The 16197-nt window shown below is 47.4% G+C and overlaps 1 protein-coding gene and 1 long non-coding RNA gene across 2 annotated transcripts; one reads left to right on the plus strand and one right to left on the minus strand.

Moving 5' to 3' along the window:
- The first annotated feature begins 5345 nt into the window (after positions 1-5345).
- Positions 5346-9282, plus strand: LOC113879825. Its single transcript, XR_003507466.1, has 2 exons — positions 5346-8025; positions 8641-9282. It is a non-coding gene; the product is annotated as an uncharacterized LOC113879825 (long non-coding RNA).
- Positions 9283-10482: 1200 nt separating this feature from the next.
- Positions 10483-15727, minus strand: FOXA1 (forkhead box A1). The gene is made up of 2 exons (XM_027521639.1): positions 15494-15727; positions 10483-13116 (listed from the first exon to the last, which is right to left on the minus strand). The coding sequence occupies exons 1-2, from the start codon at positions 15563-15565 to the stop codon at positions 11782-11784; spliced, it is 1407 nt and encodes a 468-aa protein (XP_027377440.1). The 5' UTR covers positions 15566-15727; the 3' UTR covers positions 10483-11781.
- Between the last annotated feature and the right edge of the window lie 470 nt (positions 15728-16197).

Consider the following 16197-nt stretch of genomic DNA (forward strand, 5'->3'; position numbering starts at 1 on the left):
TTCTATTTTATAAGATGATGGAGGTGAGTGGAATGTAGTAGAAATCATTTTTCATTTCTCATTTTTTTCCTCCCTACTTAACCCTCAATCTGTTCTTACTATGATTATACTTCCAAAGTGAATTATCAGTCAAATTCAATAAGTATCTCGTTTCTAATTGCCTGACTCAGTAGAGATGTTGTAACTTGAGAGACACGTATAGTCTGGAGTGTTAATTCTTGGCAAAGCATGGAGCAGTGGTCACTGTAGAGAAAGTGGTGAATCCTTCAGAGCCTTGGGAACCTAGAATCTGGATTCTCTGAAAGTGAAATTTAAAAGTTTAACTTCTCTTTAGAAGTTTAATAATGAACTTCCTCAGTGTCTTTATTAAAGAAAACTCTGACATAATATATTCCTGGTAGGTCACATGTAAATCTGTGTACCACAGATTAACAAATACTCTAAACTTTCTCTAGTCCGAGGAACAGTATTTCTTTTAAATGAACCAACCTCCAGATTGGTTTCTTGATTTTGTTCTTATAAATTAAGAACTTAACACGTTTTGAGAAACTGAAGTTCTTTTACCTCTTACAATTTGTTGTTATTTAGTTGCTAAGTCATGTCCAATTCTTTTGCAACCCCATGGACCGTAGCCCACCAGGCTCCTCTGTCCATGGGATTTCCCAGGCAAGAATACTGGAGTGGGTTGCTGTTTCCTTCTCCAGGGATATTCCTGACCCAGGGACTGAGTCCATGTCTCATGCATTGGCAGATTCTTTACCACTGAGCCACCAGGAAGTAAGAAGCCTACTTCTTACAATAGTCATACATAAAGATGAAGAAGCTGCATGATGTAGCTGCATGATTTGGATGGCATTCACAAATGGACCAAGTTTCCTGTTTATAATGCCGGTATAATTGAAAGGAATTGCTGAGGTTTAATTTTATTTTTCCCCTTTCAGTATTAAGAATAGAAAGTCAAATGCCTATACTTGTTAAAGGTGCTTTCTCACCTGGGACACTTTATTTGGACCAATCTTAGGCGAGAATTAGAGAAAGTAAATGTGTATAGATTGGTTACATAAATAGAGACATAAACATCCAAGTATCTGAAAAGGTTTAAGGCTGAATGAAAATGGATCTTCCAAGAAGCTCATTTAAAATGTAAGTCGAAAATATCAGAGAAAATATTCTGTTGGCAAGATGTCTTGCATTGAAATATAGTGCTTCTCCAATACACTGATAAACTCAAGAAGTGGAAGTTCTTCAGTTCTTACATTTAAATATATTCTGGACTTGATTTGGGAAAACTCTGAGGGGAGTAAACTCACAGGTGCGTAGAATAGAAAACAGTAAATCCATCTTTCCTCTTACCATGTACTGGAGTCCCAGGCAGTGAATCTCTGGGCTAAAATATGCTCTGGGGTTGCACTTTAGGTAACATTGAATTCTCACTTCTACTGAAATGCTTTACATTTCCTTCCCTCCTAATTTTGCTTCATGATCGAAGATACCTACATGAAAATCATGATATTTTTTATTTAGTAATTCATCCATCCTATGGCACCCTGCTCACCTGAAGTCATATAATTCTTTATATGTCGGAATTAAAGCTTTTTTGGTGGTTATTTTGAACACATTGTTACTCACAGAATAGTTCTTACATTGAGTCCAGAATGTGTTTACTCTGAAGTCCTCAAAATGTTGTAAAAATTAATTCCCAGATAGCTATGCTGCTGCTGCTAAGTCACTTCAGTCATGTCCGACTCTGTGCGACCCCATAAATGGCAGCCCACCAGGCTCCCCCGTCCCTGGGATTCTCCAGGCAAGAACACTGGAGTGGGTTGCCATTTCCTTCTCCAATTCATGAAAGTGAAAAGTGAAAGTGAAGTCGCTCGGTCGTGTCCGACCCTCAGCAACCCCATGGACTGCAGCCTACCAGGCTCCTCCGTCCATGGGATTTTCCAGGCAGGAGTACTGGAGTGGGGTGCCATTGCCTTCTCCGCCAAATAGCTATACCTACATATAACTTATTCTGGTCATGCATGCTATGTTAAACTCTTACTCAAATTGTTAATCTGTAAAATCTAAGGCACTGCCATCCTTAGCCAGTATAAATACCTTTCTCTCCCCAGTATTTCTAAACACGTGGTAATGAGCAAAGGAAGCACAGCAGTCCTCCAGGTGTGGACTAGCATGTCATATTGAGGACGAAGATGAAACCTCTACTTGATGTTACAAAAGAGACTCTATGAAAGGTGACTTAAATAACACCACACTGTAAATATCTAGGTCACCAAGATTCAGATCCATTCTTTAATAAGTTAATAAAATGTGGGGTAGGGTGCAGGGGAGAAGTCATTCATTCCTTGACAATTTGTAATACAGATTTGGAGTTTGATAACTCATCTAAAGATTAGTGTTACCCATAGACCTCTTTATTAGAGATCCAGAATATCTGCAAGTCAATGTTTTACATCCTTTTTGATGTAAATGAAAACCATAAAGTCTTCATAAAAGTAAGTACATGTTTTAATGTAAGCTGTATTCAGGATGTTACTGTGTAAGACAAAAAGAGGAGAGAAAAAAACAAAAGAAAAGAAAATGAAGGAAGAAAGAACTGAAGTCATCTCCTTAGCATTACCTATCACAATAGATTTTTCTCCTCCACCTCCCCCAGATTCCTAGGCCTAAAAACTGGGGGAACTGGTCCAAGTTTCTTGGGATAAATGTGTAAAGTTTTCACCACTTAATGCTGAAGGGAATAAATAACAAAATTCCTGTATCTCTGTTGATGTATGGCAGAAACCAATGAATATTGTAAAGCAATCATCTTTCAATTAAAAATAATTTTTTTAAGAAAAGCTAAAAAATATCCTGTATCTCTTGATGAGAATAATACCTAGCTGAAAGTCTTACATCTGAAATGCTTTTCTTGGTTTGCCCCCAAATCAACAGATCACTTAATTTATTGCTTTCATGCTTAGGGGACAGTCATAGGAACAGAAGGATCTTCTGTATGCTCTTCTAAATCCGCATATCTAATTGTGTGTGTCTCCATACACACATCCTATATCTGTGTGTATGGAGACATACACATATCTAACTATCTACCTATTGATATCTATTATTCTAGTTGCTTAGTCCAACTCTTTGCAACCCCAGGGACTGTACCCACCAGGCTCCTCTGTCCATGAAATTCTCCAGGCAAGAATACTGGAGTGGGTAGCCATTCCCTTTTCCAGAGGATCTTCCAGACCCAGGGATTGAACCTGGTTCTCCTGCATTGTAGATGGATTCTTTACGGGTCTGAGCCACCAGAGAAGCCTATAGTGTATGTGTGCTGGCTCTAATGCCCTGAAGAGAAAAGTGGAGGGAAAGCTTCAAGATTGGGATAGCCATGACTAATCGGCGAGGGATGACTAATCCTAACCCATGGTTATTACCATAGAGCATTTTATGTATTCTCACACACACGCACAAAAGTTTCTATTTTCTTTATTATTCGTTATCTGATTGAAATAAAACTGCAACACATACTGTCCACAATAATGAGTGACAGGGGAAATAGGGTTGCGTAGAAAGTACGCCTAGCAATGAAATGACTCAAATTTTAGACACTTACAGAAGTCTTCTTTGATCTTGCTTCTTAGGGAAATGTATACACGCACACGCACGCACACGCATGCACACACACCTGAAATCAAGGTACCTAACAGTACCCGTTTTAGCCCCTGTTTTCACCTGCGTCCACTCAGGACCGCAGGGCCCGGAGGAAACTGAAAGGGCAAAGATGGCAGAGGAAGCCGGGAGGAGGCGCTCGCGTGGAGGTAGGGGTCCCGGGCAGTGTCCACCCGACCGGAAGCGAAGGTACAGCACCTCAAGTTCCGGGCTGGGGCCTGGCGCCTGGGTACCGGACGTGGTGTCCGGCCGTCGGGGCTCAGGCTCCTGGTGCGGTTCTGCAATTAATGCAGGTGGCTGCTGTGAAAGCCTGAGCGGAGCGGGCTCCAGGACAGGGGCTTTTTAAAGCCGGGTTTATCAGTGCTGCGTTGCGATTATAGCTGGCTTGGAGCCCAGGACTCCAGGGGGTCGGGCTGCGCTGCCAGGATGCTGAGAGCCCTTCCCGCTCAGCCATGGGCGCAGGGCGTCCTTTCTGGCGGGCGAGCGGGGGGCCCCGCTACTTCACAGCTGGAGGCCGGGAGGGAAGAGAGTAAACACCCAGCCCTCGGGGCATGGCTGCAAAGGGAGACACGAAAAATAAATCAAGCCCGAGAGCCGCCCCACCCCCTCCCCGCTGCCTCCGCGGGCGGCGCCATCGGGTCCTGCAGCCTCCTGGAGGGCCCGCGCCCCCGCGCGCCGGGGGTGTCGCATCCCGGCCGGGCCCGCTGCAACTGCGCCTCGGAGCGGGTCCCAGGAGCGCGCCTCGCTGGCCCGCCCCGCCCGGCCGGGCCCCTCGGGCGGGATAGAGCCCCGCTTTGCTCTTTTCGTTGGCCAAGCACAATTGTGTTATTGGAGATAATGAATTCAATCCCCATCAAAGGGCATTAGGCTCGCCCGGGCCCTGGAGTTGCTGATGCCTTTTTTTTTTTTTTTTAAACCTGGAATGAAAGGCAGAGGAGGAAAAAAAAAAAAAATTCTCTAGGGGAGCCTTTCCCCTGATCGCCGCTTTTGAAGTGAAGGGGCCCGGGCATTGTTGTTCACCTCGCGGCCCATACGGCTGAAGAAAGCCTGGGCTTTTGATGGGCTGAGAACCGCCTCTGCAATGAGCACCACGTCGGGCCGCACGGCCTGCGGATAGCATATGTCTCGGGGGTGCGCCGGCACTGTCTGGCGGGCGGGGCCGCAGGCCTGGCGAGAGGGGGCTCGGCCGTACCAGCTGAGAGGCCGGAACCGGAGAACAGACCCGCACCCACCAGGAGCGTCCTCTGGGGCCTGGGGTCGCAGTTCCTCGCGGCCACTTCGTGGCGTAGCGCAGGGGATGCCTTCGTGGTTAATCAGTTAAGACCCCCGACTGGGAGGCCAGACAGCCCTTTGGAGGTGAGGCTGGGGAAGGCAGTGGGTGAAGGAGGTTGGAAGTCTTTAGGTTTAGTCACTGGGATCCAGCATCTAAGGTGGCTGTCTCAGCTAGAGCTGGATCAGTCTGCGGAGGTGTAACAACACCGCAGGCAGGGGCATCCGTGTCACACGCAGTTAGGATTTTTCACCTGTGACTCGAGGACACCGCGCAGGGCGACCCAGCTCCGGGCGGGGGGCGGCGGGTGAGGGCGGAACGCGGAGCGGGGGACCCGGAGGCGCATGGCCCGTTCGGCCAGCGGGGCAGGTTCTCCAGCATGCGTGGCGTCCGGGCCTCGCAGTTCTGAACCCGGGGCTGCACATTAGCATCAGATCGCTCTTTCTAAATCGCTTGGTGCAGGCATTTAAGTTTGCTTATAGCGCCCTCAACGTGAACTTTCCCCACCTGGATTCGCAACCCGCGCCCCCCTCCCTCTCCTGCCGCCCGCTCGCCTCTCAACACTTTGGCCCAAGGGTCAGCAGCTAGATCCGTTCTCTTTCCTTCTCTCCCTTCCTTGTCTCCAACCCCCCTCTACCCCTCCTCAAAGGATCTGGGTTATCCGCCCCATTAATATATTAGCCAGGCATAACACAAAGGAAGCGCGTGTCAGCAGAAGGCAGTGATTCCATGCAGAGGCGAAGAAACCTGGCCGGTGCCCTACGCTACAACACGGCTCATTGCAGTTGGAGCTTGTGAATCGGCCTCCACCTAGGAAGAAGCGGTGGAGAACGCGGCAGGAGGTGGCCCTCCGAGTTGAGGAGCTTTGCGGTTAGGCGTTTGTAGCTGGGCTCTGGAACTGAAGCAGTAGGCTCCCAGGTGGGACCCAGGGCTGCTGGAACGCCCCAGAAACACCCCAGTCACCTGAATCGCGCCAAGAAAATCAGCTTTCCAGGAGTGCAGCACTAAGCGGGAGTGTCCTTTCTCCCTAGTGCATAACGTGTCCTTAAAATTAAATGTATAAACGAAACACTCCCCCACCCCCAAGAAGCCCCTTGCATTCTTCTCATTAAATTGTTTGTGTTTTAAAATAACAACTCCTTGGTGTGTGGGTGAGAGAGAGAGACAGGGGGACAGAGAGAGAAAGCGGACCTGGGACATGATCAGACAAGCAAAGGACTAACTGAAATTTCATGGGAGAGAGGGGAAAGAAACTAAGGAGGTTTCCAGTTGAAAACATTTTCCCCTAATTCCAGGCCATGCTTGGGGGAAGGGGTATTTCCAGGTTGTTTTTCTTAGTTTCAGGAATTAAAAAAGAAAGAAAAAGAAAAGAAAAAGTCCTTGGTGTGTAATGCTGAAGAGGAGAAAAGAAATAGAAAGTCAACCCAAGGCAATCTCACTCACACTGAGTAGCACTGACCAGACCTGGTCTCCACTTGCTCTGGATGTGCCTTGACTGGCATCCCACTTGAATTCTGAGGTCTTCAAGCATTTATTCCATCCAAGCCCTTTCCTTTCTGGATTTTGAGAAAGAATATTCTGCTTTTATACTCTAAGTTGACTAGGACATAGAGAACCCCAAAACATCAGGAAGTGATATCTAGAAGGAGGGATGCTCCTCACTTTCCAGGGTTGCAGAAGGGAGCTCATGCTCACCATGAGCTTTGCTCTTGTGCACTCAAGAGCTAATATAATTGGAGAAATGAGGAAGTTAGAAAAAGAAAGGTAGCAAGGGAGAATGTCTCCTTTGTCAGATTAAAAGACATATTCATAAGAAGGAAAATGCATGCACTTTACAAGTTAAAGTTGAACAGAATGGATATGTTCCAGCCCCAAATTGCTTACTAGTATGATGGCTGGAGAAGAAAAAAAAAAAAAGATGAAGGCTGCAGTCCCAGTTGTCCAAAGTTCAATGAACTGAGCTAGACCGGGAGCTAAAAAGAGAAACACCAGTGGAAACATTATGGTCTCAAACTTTACTATTTGGAAGGGGGGGAAAATGAGAATATTTAAAGTAATCTGTTTTTAAATGTTAATTGGATACACTAGGATCATTTGTAGAAAATAAATCTTGAATAAATGACTTCTTAAAAACCTTTTCTCTCTCCAAATGGATTCTATTTTTGAGTAGTAAGGTTGTAAAACCTCCCAAGTTATTTCATTTTATTACATTCTTACTTTCATGAGTTTCTACATATCCAATGATTCTTTCAGTTCAGGAAAATCTTATTTCTAGATTTCAGCATAATTTAATTTCCTATTTAGTCCAAGGTAGCTTACAAATAATCACCTTTTTGCACATAATTATCTTGAAGTAATTAGACATTATCGTAACTCCATTTAGTTGCAAAACACATTTTACTACAATTCAAATAAGCAATTTAAATTTGATTTTTGAAAGTAAAACATTTAAACAAATTATTAACCTATTACATAATTTAAACAATTATATCTTTTTAAAGCATTTTTCCTCTTGACATATTGAAGTATCACATTAAAATACATTATAGCTAAATGTTCTGCAATATTACTGCTAAATCAACAGAAGACCAATTGATCTTGAGGAAAGGTTAATTAATTTGGGCTACAGGTCTCCTACACTGGCCTGCATTGAGAGGAATTTGTATCGATCACAGAAGTTTTCTGCAAAGAAATGTAATAAGCATTTTCGTGGAATTGAGATCAATTATTTAAAGTGCCAAAACAACGACGTTTTCCATTTCTATCACTCCAGGAATTCTTTACTGCCATGGCTTATTCAAATCTGTTAGACTCCTGAGTAAAATAATGTTTTTTATACTTTCAGTAATATCAATCGGGTATCTAGCTTTCAGAGACTGAAAACGGAAGTTGAGAACTTTAATAGGATTTTCTTTGTTTAATCCCTCCTGCCATAATGATTCTCACCAGTTTTTTCTACTATGAGGGGATCGCGAAGGCACAATGGAAATTAAATTTTATCTTCGGTTTAAACACTGGTAGCTATCCTGTGGAAAACGCTGAGCTGCTTTCTACTTGGAAACACATTTAAGTTGTGGAGTTTCTGAACACAACCGGTGAGCTTTTCTTCATCCCTAAATTTATCAATTAAAAAAAATGTTTCAGGCCTGGGACAAGGTGAAGGTAACTTCAGAAGCTCCCCTCCCCAACACTATACTCACTCTCAAAACCTTTTTCTTGTTTTCTAAAAATGTTTGCTCTGCGGTTAGTCAGTGGATCGGAGGGCCTCCGGAGCTTTGCACAGGGCTCTAGAGGAAGGTTTTTCCCTTCTCATCCCCTCCCTCCCCCTCGGGAGACCCCTCCCCCACCTCGGGCGAAATTCCTAAATAAAGAGAGTCGGGTGGACCGCGGGTGAGCGGTCAGCATCCCCTTTCCGGCCGTCTGCTGCAGGAGCGTCCGAGGTGTAGAAATCTGGAAGCTCCGGGACGAAAAGGGAGGTGGGAGGGGGTCGCGGGACGCCGGCGCGCTCCGGGAGGGTCCCAGCACTCCCTCGGAACCACAGATGTTTTCCTCCTGGCCCTGGGGCTCCGCGTCCCAGCCCCGGGCGTTCCGGCATTTGTGTGTCCCGGTTTCCGAGGAAGGGATTACGCAGCGGGAGCAGCCGCGGCAACGCGGGCGTTGGGGCCGCAGGAGCGGTAACGAGGCGCCTGGCCTTCTTTGTTGACTTTTAGGTCTCGGGCTCAACAGAAGATTTATTCGCTAGGAGGGGAAAATGCCCAAACAATGAAGAACTAACTGCACTTGTCACCTCAAGATGCTTGCGGTCCTTCTCTCTGTTCTCCTTCCCCGGCAACCGGACGCGCCGGCGCCCAGCCCGCGCGCGTCCTAACACACCGGGCGCAGATGGCATCGCCCAGAGGTGGCCGAGGGTGCGGTTAGAAAATAGCCAGAGAAGCCCACGAGGCGAGCCGCGCTCGCCGCGATCCACCGGGCTAGCTCCCCAGGCGGGTCTCCAGAGTGGCCTCGGCCGTAAACCCGCCGCGCACGGTCCCCCGCGAACCTTGAAAAAGTCTCCGCCAAGTAAGACACCAAGAACTGAGGCCGACTTAAGCCTGGTGGGTGAATGCAAGACACTTTACTGCTAATTTGTTAGAAAAAGGGAAGGGAACAAGTAAGACGATTTAGGTTCAGTGGGTCCGAGTAAGATTCCGAGGATCAAGCTCATGCCTTTATATTACTTTTGGAACTCGAATTTGCCAACGTTGCCCATTGTATAAATATAAATAACTATTGGGATTGAAAGCTTTTCCCTCTCTTTGAGACTTTAATGTCCTTCCGAGAGGCCTCTAAATTAAATTTTGAAATTACTCAAATCAATAGTTTCCATCTCCTCCTTTCATTAGCTGAAGTGAGAGCGAGGGGTTGGATTTCTGGATTTTTCTCAAGTGCTACATGGCACCCCTTCTGTCATCTGGGGAGGCAATTACTCGATAATTAAGGGACTCACACAGCTCTTTTTATCTTGTCTGCGGTAAGGAGTAGGCGATCAAAGTAAAGGCTGTCCAAGTTCAAGCCCTGGCTAGGATGGAGTTCATACACAAGGGCTCAGGCAGGCCAGCCTCTGCTTGGGCTAGTGTTGTTATTGTTGACGTCAATCCGACGAGGCTGACAAAGAAATAGGTGGACTGGAAAGTGAGCCTACTATCAAAGGAGATTACTGATTTTGTGATCTCAACCAACTGCAGAGGTGTGAAGTTGCATTTGAGCTTCTTAGAAGGCAAACAAATCATCAGTTTTTAAGTTCTTGGGGAAAAAAAATTTGTAACAATATTTTAAAAAAATATCTTCACAAAATACAAAATACCCACAACCCTGAAACGTCCTGGTGGCACAAAGCTTCCCCTGCAGGAGTGAATTAACCCGGGCCTCCCTGGGCCTCCTCGAAAGCTGCCGTGATGGTTAATTTTCGCCTCTCCTTTAGTAAAAAGACAGTTCTGGATCCTCTCTTGTAGACAACTTAATTTTATCGGCTACATCTGATATTTTATTCTCACTCAAATACTTTCAGATAAAGGAAAATGATACACTGGAGAAGGGGGGGAAGGTAGTTAAATTAATAATATTTGAGTTCATTGTAGAAAGGCTCAAAGGAAGCACAGAAGACTTAAGCCCTTGTCAAAAATTGAAGTAAACATTACAAGGAATAAAGAATCTTTCAAAAACTCAATTCTTATGATATTAAATCAATTTATCTACCTTTTAATTTATCTACTTTTATTGAATCTCCTTAATTACTTTTCCCTAGCTACACGTTCATATAATAAAAATAAAAAAACAAAAATTTTAAGATTCTTTTCATTTTTGTCATTTCTATTCAGTGCCAGGCTTTGAAAAATATCATATTCAGAATATCCATTTTGGATTTAATTAAGGAAAATAGCAGAAATTTTCTTTTTGTTAACATTTGATTTATTTAAAGTCCTTAGCTGCAAATGATCAAGAACATATTCCACAGCTTAAAATTTCTCATTTTCATTATTTAAATCAAAATATTTTGATTACAATCACACTGATAAAAATTAACATTTTATTTTGTAATTTTAACCATCATTTAAAGCAATTTCAGCTGTAAAGAAAAAAGAATAAACCATGCAATAAATTAACATTGAGAAAGCGAAGAGGAATAATAATGGAACCCGTCTGGCTATACTAACACCATGTCCAACTGTGAAAAGTGCATTAACACTGAATGAAACAAGCACACGATGGCAATAATTAAAATGGCCACAATCAATTGGATTTTGGAACTTGGACCAAATTTTGAAATACAGCTCCCTATAACTTATCTCTCCTCCAACATGGTAATAGTATTCCCCCCCTTTTTTTTCTGGAAAAAAAAATATCCTTTAAATGGTATAAATACAAAGAAGCTAATTTTACACATGTTATATGACCTCAGAATGACATGCCCATGGCCCTCTGCAAAACAAGGAGTAGAGTTATTGACAAGGGCAATTCTCAAGGAATTGATTCCCAGGGCTATGTGTGGGTGGAGGGGAGGGGAAGAGGGTGTCTTTGTAACTTCTTGGTCCGGCAACTCAAGAGCAGGTATATCACCTACCTATTACCTTTATATGTTATATAAATATATGGATGATGTCTACATATCTGAGCATGTGCATAAATAAGTTCATATATATGGTAGATATGTATTTCATTTAGAGACATCTGCTATCTGAGTGTATCTGAAATGCAAGCTGAAAAAAAGTGGCTCTAATCTGTTTATGTTTTGCTGTGTAACAGCAGCACTGTCCTTCAGTACTTTTAACAGTCCTGGTGTCTACTTGTTTCTTCACCCTTTCAGTTCTTCTGGTTAAGAGTATTGCCATGGACCTGTAAACTGTGTGTGTCTGTGGGAGGGGGGAGGGGAATCAGGTGAGGAGGGGAAAAAAAGCACAAACAAATATTTTACAAGCTTGACCATCTTTCTTTTTTTTAAATAAATCCTGCACAGACTAGAACATGTCTGCAGGGGGGGAAGAGGGAAGAAAGGGAGAAGGACAAGGAAGCAGGAGGATTTATATATATATATACACTTGTGGATCATTAAACTTTGCAGGACAATTTTTGTTGGTTTGAGGTTGGTTTTCTTTGTAATAATATACACAAGGCGTTTTGAACAACAGTAACAAAGTAACAGTCTTTTGCACTAGGGGAAAGATTGTGCACACACAAAAAAAGGAAATAAAAATAGTTGGGATTTCATTATGCTGCTGTCGGCTTGGTACGTGTGGTTTTGTTTGCTGTTGATTTCTCTCTCTCTCTCCTGCTACCAGCATGGCCATGCCAGACAGACCCCCGGTCCCAGGGAGCTAAGAAGTGTTTAGAACGGGTCTAGAATACACACCTTGGTAGTAGGCTGGCTCCAGGGCTGAGGGCTCAATGGGGCTCCTCGTGGCCACCGAGGCGCCGCCGAGGGGCAAGCTGGCGGGCAATGCGCTGCCGTAGGGCGAGTACTGTAGTGCCTGCTCATATGCCTTGAAGTCCAACTTGTGCTGCTGCTCCGAGGAGGACATGAGGTTGTTGATGGAGAAAGGATGATTGAAGGAGTAGTGAGGGTCCCCTTTCATGTGCAGCTGGGACTCGTGGGGTGCCAAGGCATGCGCCGGGTGGGAGGGGGGCACGGATACCAGTGCCCCAGGCCCAGAGCTGATCGGAGGAGCAGCCGAGGTGGCTGGAGTCTTCAACTCCGAGGCGCCCCCTGTCGCCGCCGCCCCGCCGTGGTCCAGAGTCTGGGGGCTGGCGGCGGGCCCGGGGGCCGGCGCGCCCTCTAGCTGGCCGGCCTTCCCGTGCACACCGCGATGAAGGGGCGAGTCGGCGCTGGGGTTGGCAGCGCTCGAGGGGTCCTTGCGGCTCTCTGGGCCACCCTTGGGGCCGCCGCCGCCGCCCCCGCCCCCAGGGCCCGGCTGCTTCTCGCACTTGAAGCGCTTCTGGCGGCGCAAGTAACAGCCGTTCTCGAACATGTTGCCGGAGTCCGGGTGCAGCGTCCAATAGGAACCCTTGCCTGGCTTGTCCGGGGAGCGGGCCACTTTGACAAAGCAGTCGTTGAAGGAGAGCGAGTGGCGGATGGAGTTCTGCCAGCGCTGCTGGTTCTGCCGGTAATAGGGGAAGAGGTCCATGATCCACTGATAGATCTCGCTCAGTGTGAGCATCTTGCTGGGCGCCTGCTGGATGGCCATGGTGATGAGAGAGATGTACGAGTAGGGTGGCTTGGCGTGAGGATAGCTGCGCTTGAAAGTCTTGGCGTCGCCGCCGCCGCCGGCAGCGCGGCTGCGGCCCAGGTTGGACGGCGCGTACGCCATGGGGCTCATGCAAGGGTTCATGGCGGCCGCGTAGGGCCCCAGGCCATTCATGGAGGCCGCCGGCTGCGCGCCCATAGCCCCCATGCCGCCTGGGCTCAACGTCGTCCCCATGGCCGTCACGCCCGCCGTCATGCTATTCATGGCGCCCGCAGAGCCGCCGGGCATGCCAGCCACCGCCCCGGGGCTCAGTCCGGCTCCCAGGCCCGGGTTTGCGTAGGACATGTTGAACGAAGCCGGGGTCATGTTGCCGCTGGTGCTCATGGTGTTCATGGTCATGTAGGTGTTCATGGAATTCATGGTGCCCAGACCCGAGTTCATGTTGCTGACCGGGACAGAGGAGTAGGCCTGGAGCGGAGACAGCGTGAAGAGGCCCCGAAGGGCTGAGTTAGCAGTGGGCGCGCTGGCGGCTACTGCCCCCTCCCCAACCCCACCCCCGGCAAATCCGAAAACGAGAAGAGGCCATTTCTGCAAAGTCTAAGATCCCCCAACCAGGGGCAAACCGGCGGGCGCCCTCCCCAGAGTCAGCAAAGAGATGTCGTGCACGGCAGGGGGGGAAATCCTAGCTCGGCAGGCATGAAAGACAAGAACTCACAGAAAATATGTCCCCAGGAAGATGTGTAATCGCCTTACACGCCAGGCTTAGGGGCCGGCTTCTAGGGCCCCTCCATTGCCAGGCGGTATCCCACTTTCCACCCCAGATCCGGCCTCGGCAAAGCCGTCTTCCTTTTGCTTGAAAGGAGTTAAAACTCCGAAAATAGAATTAATATCTCGGATCCTCTGCTTATTCGCTCCACCTTAAGCGTGCGGTGGGTATGACACTGCTTCCCCCCATGCCCCAGCCCCCACCCCTAGGCGGGCAACATCCCCAGATTTGCACCCATCTCGCCTAAGCCTGCCAGGCCTGGGCTGACCACGTAGCGGCCCGCGCTGTTCCGGGTGACTGTTAGTTAACCTCTCCCTGATAGAGCAAATCATCCATGGCCATATGACCAAACATTTCCAAACAACTGGCTTTACTATCTTAGCAGCTTTCACCAAATGGTGACTTTTTGTTGTTCATTATATTTAGAAGTAGTGTTTTCCATCTACTTGTAGCAATTGTAATATTAAAAGGGAAAAAACTCAGAAGTTGAGTAACTTTTGGAAAAAATAGATATATAATAGGAGAAAGAGTAGGGGAGGGTACATAATAATATCAATGCACAACCTACATTTAACATGACTTTACAGCCATTCATAAACTTGCACTAATTTCATTACCTGTTTCCAGGGCCCTAATGTTTGAAAATTTTGGTGACAAAATTTATAGAAATAATCACATTTTTTACATAGTCTGATATTTTGCCCCTGATCATCTCAAAACCTGGCTTTTGAAACTATATGAATAGTATCAAATACTTTAAAATTAAAAAATCAAAGTTCACTTGCTTTCTCTTAATGCTATTCTACTTCCCAATTCTAACCTGTAAAGAAGCTCTTTTCATAGAGAATTTAACTCACTAGTGAGCGGAGATGACTGTATGTGAATTAAATCTGAGGAAGTGTTCTGAGCTCCTTCTTAAATCATCAGTAGGGGGAAACTTATCAATGGCAATCTGAGAGCACTAGATATGTTAAAAATATAGAGTATAGAAATGTAAAAACTACTTATCTGTTAACTTAATAAAAATAATAGTATCCTTACGTTTATTTTCATCTGAAAACATGACTTTATTTGAAAACATAAAAGGTGAACAAACATTTAATTAGGCACACATTCTGCTAGAGTATGCAAATAAACTCGGGATATGTTTGTGAATATATACATATATAAATCTAAATAAATTAATTAGCATGAAAATATTTCTTGATTTTATGTTTTTCTGTCCATGTCTTAAAGTATATTTTACTTTTCTTTTCCTCTTCCCAAGATTATCCAAGGCAGTTTCAATAAACGTTTTCAATAATGATAAATTTTTGGAGGGTAATCGCCAGTTATTTTCAGAGAAATACTTTTAGGAGTAGGAGGTGGTCCTGCCTGTACCTGGTTTTCCTCGCAATCCCTTTGTGCACACTGTATTGATAAAATAAACCACACGAACGTGCCACCAAGGGGACAATGAAGAGAAACAGGTTCTCCGCCCGCCCGGAGTGCTGGAGGAAAAGTCAGCTCGCACTAGCGCCACCCAGCGGTTCTAAAGAGGAAGAAGCACACTTCTCCCCAAACAGGGGTTTTGAAGAACTTTTACAAAATTTCAGAATCATTTCATTATCAAGAGGCGCATTATTAGCGGCTAAGCGCTTTCATCAGAAGACATCTGAGAATTCAACTACGGAAGGAAGAAACTGCCCCCCGGGCGAATTCTAGCCTTTTCAGACTTGCCTCAAACTCATGCCTCCGCCAGCCAGCCAACCCGCGCGCGACACCCGGGTCTGGGCTCTGGCTCCCGTTCTCCGCAAGCAAGAGGCAAGTGCGTCCCAAAGAACGGGTGCTTTCACAGCAAGAGTTTCCTAAAACCGTCTCGCCCGCTCTGAGCGCCGATCGCCGGAATCCCGTCCCCGGGCCGGGCTGAGGATCCGGCCCCCAGGCCCGTTTAGCCAAGGCCCGGCCGGGGCTAACCCGGGTGGGTAGGCACCGGTGGCACGGAGGAGACGCCCCCAGTCCGCCTGCTGCCCGCCTCGCCAGGTTTCCCCCGTCCCAGCACGGGCTCCAGGAACGTCCCGCCTGCCGCCCACCTCTCACCTCCTGTGTGTCCGCATAGTAGCTGTTCCAGTCACTGCTCTCGTGCCCTTCCATCTTCACAGTCCCTAACATCCTGGAGCCACCCTGCTCGGTGCAACCATCCAGCCCTGTGCGAAGCGACTGGCAGCCGCGCGGCCCGGGGCGGGGGGCGGGGAGCCGAGCCCGCTGCAGTCACCCGAGCGCCCGCTTCGGCCCAACGCCACCCTAGCGAGGAGGAAGCCAGGAGCTGCGGGGCGCGGCGTGCTCGGCGGCGGCGGCGGGGCGGGCGGGGGCAGGCGGCGGCCGCGAAGCGCGGCGCCCGGGAGCGCCTCCGCGGGAAGTGAGCTGGCGGCCTCTGCGAGATGAGTGCAGTTGAGCTGATGTGGATCTTACGTCGCTCGAGTGCCCACCTCCTCGTCCTCTCCCCATTTGTCCGCCGCACAAAGACGCTCGCACCTACAAAGCCCGAGGTGCACCTGCGAGGCGGCCGCCCGCCAGTCCGGCCGCCGCGCCTCCCGCCCCGCCGCGGCGCCGCCGCCGCGCGCGCCCCCTGGGCCCCCTCCCGCCGAGCCCCCTCCCCCAAACCGACCCTCACTTTGTTTGCCAAGCGGCGTAATTGGTTTAAGCCGGGAGGCTGGGGGAAGAGGGAAACCGGGGTGGTGGTGGTGGAGGGCGGGGGGCGGTGTGTGTAACCCCTCTTTGGAAGAGGAAAAAAGAAAAATAGG

This window comes from Bos indicus x Bos taurus, chromosome 21 (genome assembly GCF_003369695.1).
Source record: "Bos indicus x Bos taurus breed Angus x Brahman F1 hybrid chromosome 21, Bos_hybrid_MaternalHap_v2.0, whole genome shotgun sequence".
NCBI lineage: Eukaryota > Metazoa > Chordata > Mammalia > Artiodactyla > Bovidae > Bos > Bos indicus x Bos taurus.

Bases quoted from the DNA above. Each gene is read 5' to 3' on its own strand.
- FOXA1 (XM_027521639.1), bottom strand. From the start codon at position 15,565: ATGTTAGGGACTGTGAAGATGGAAGGGCACGAGAGCAGTGACTGGAAC. The intron at 13,117-15,493 runs GTGAGAGGTGGG...TCTCCGCTCCAG, and splicing joins ACTATGCGGACACACAGGAG to GCCTACTCCTCTGTCCCGGT.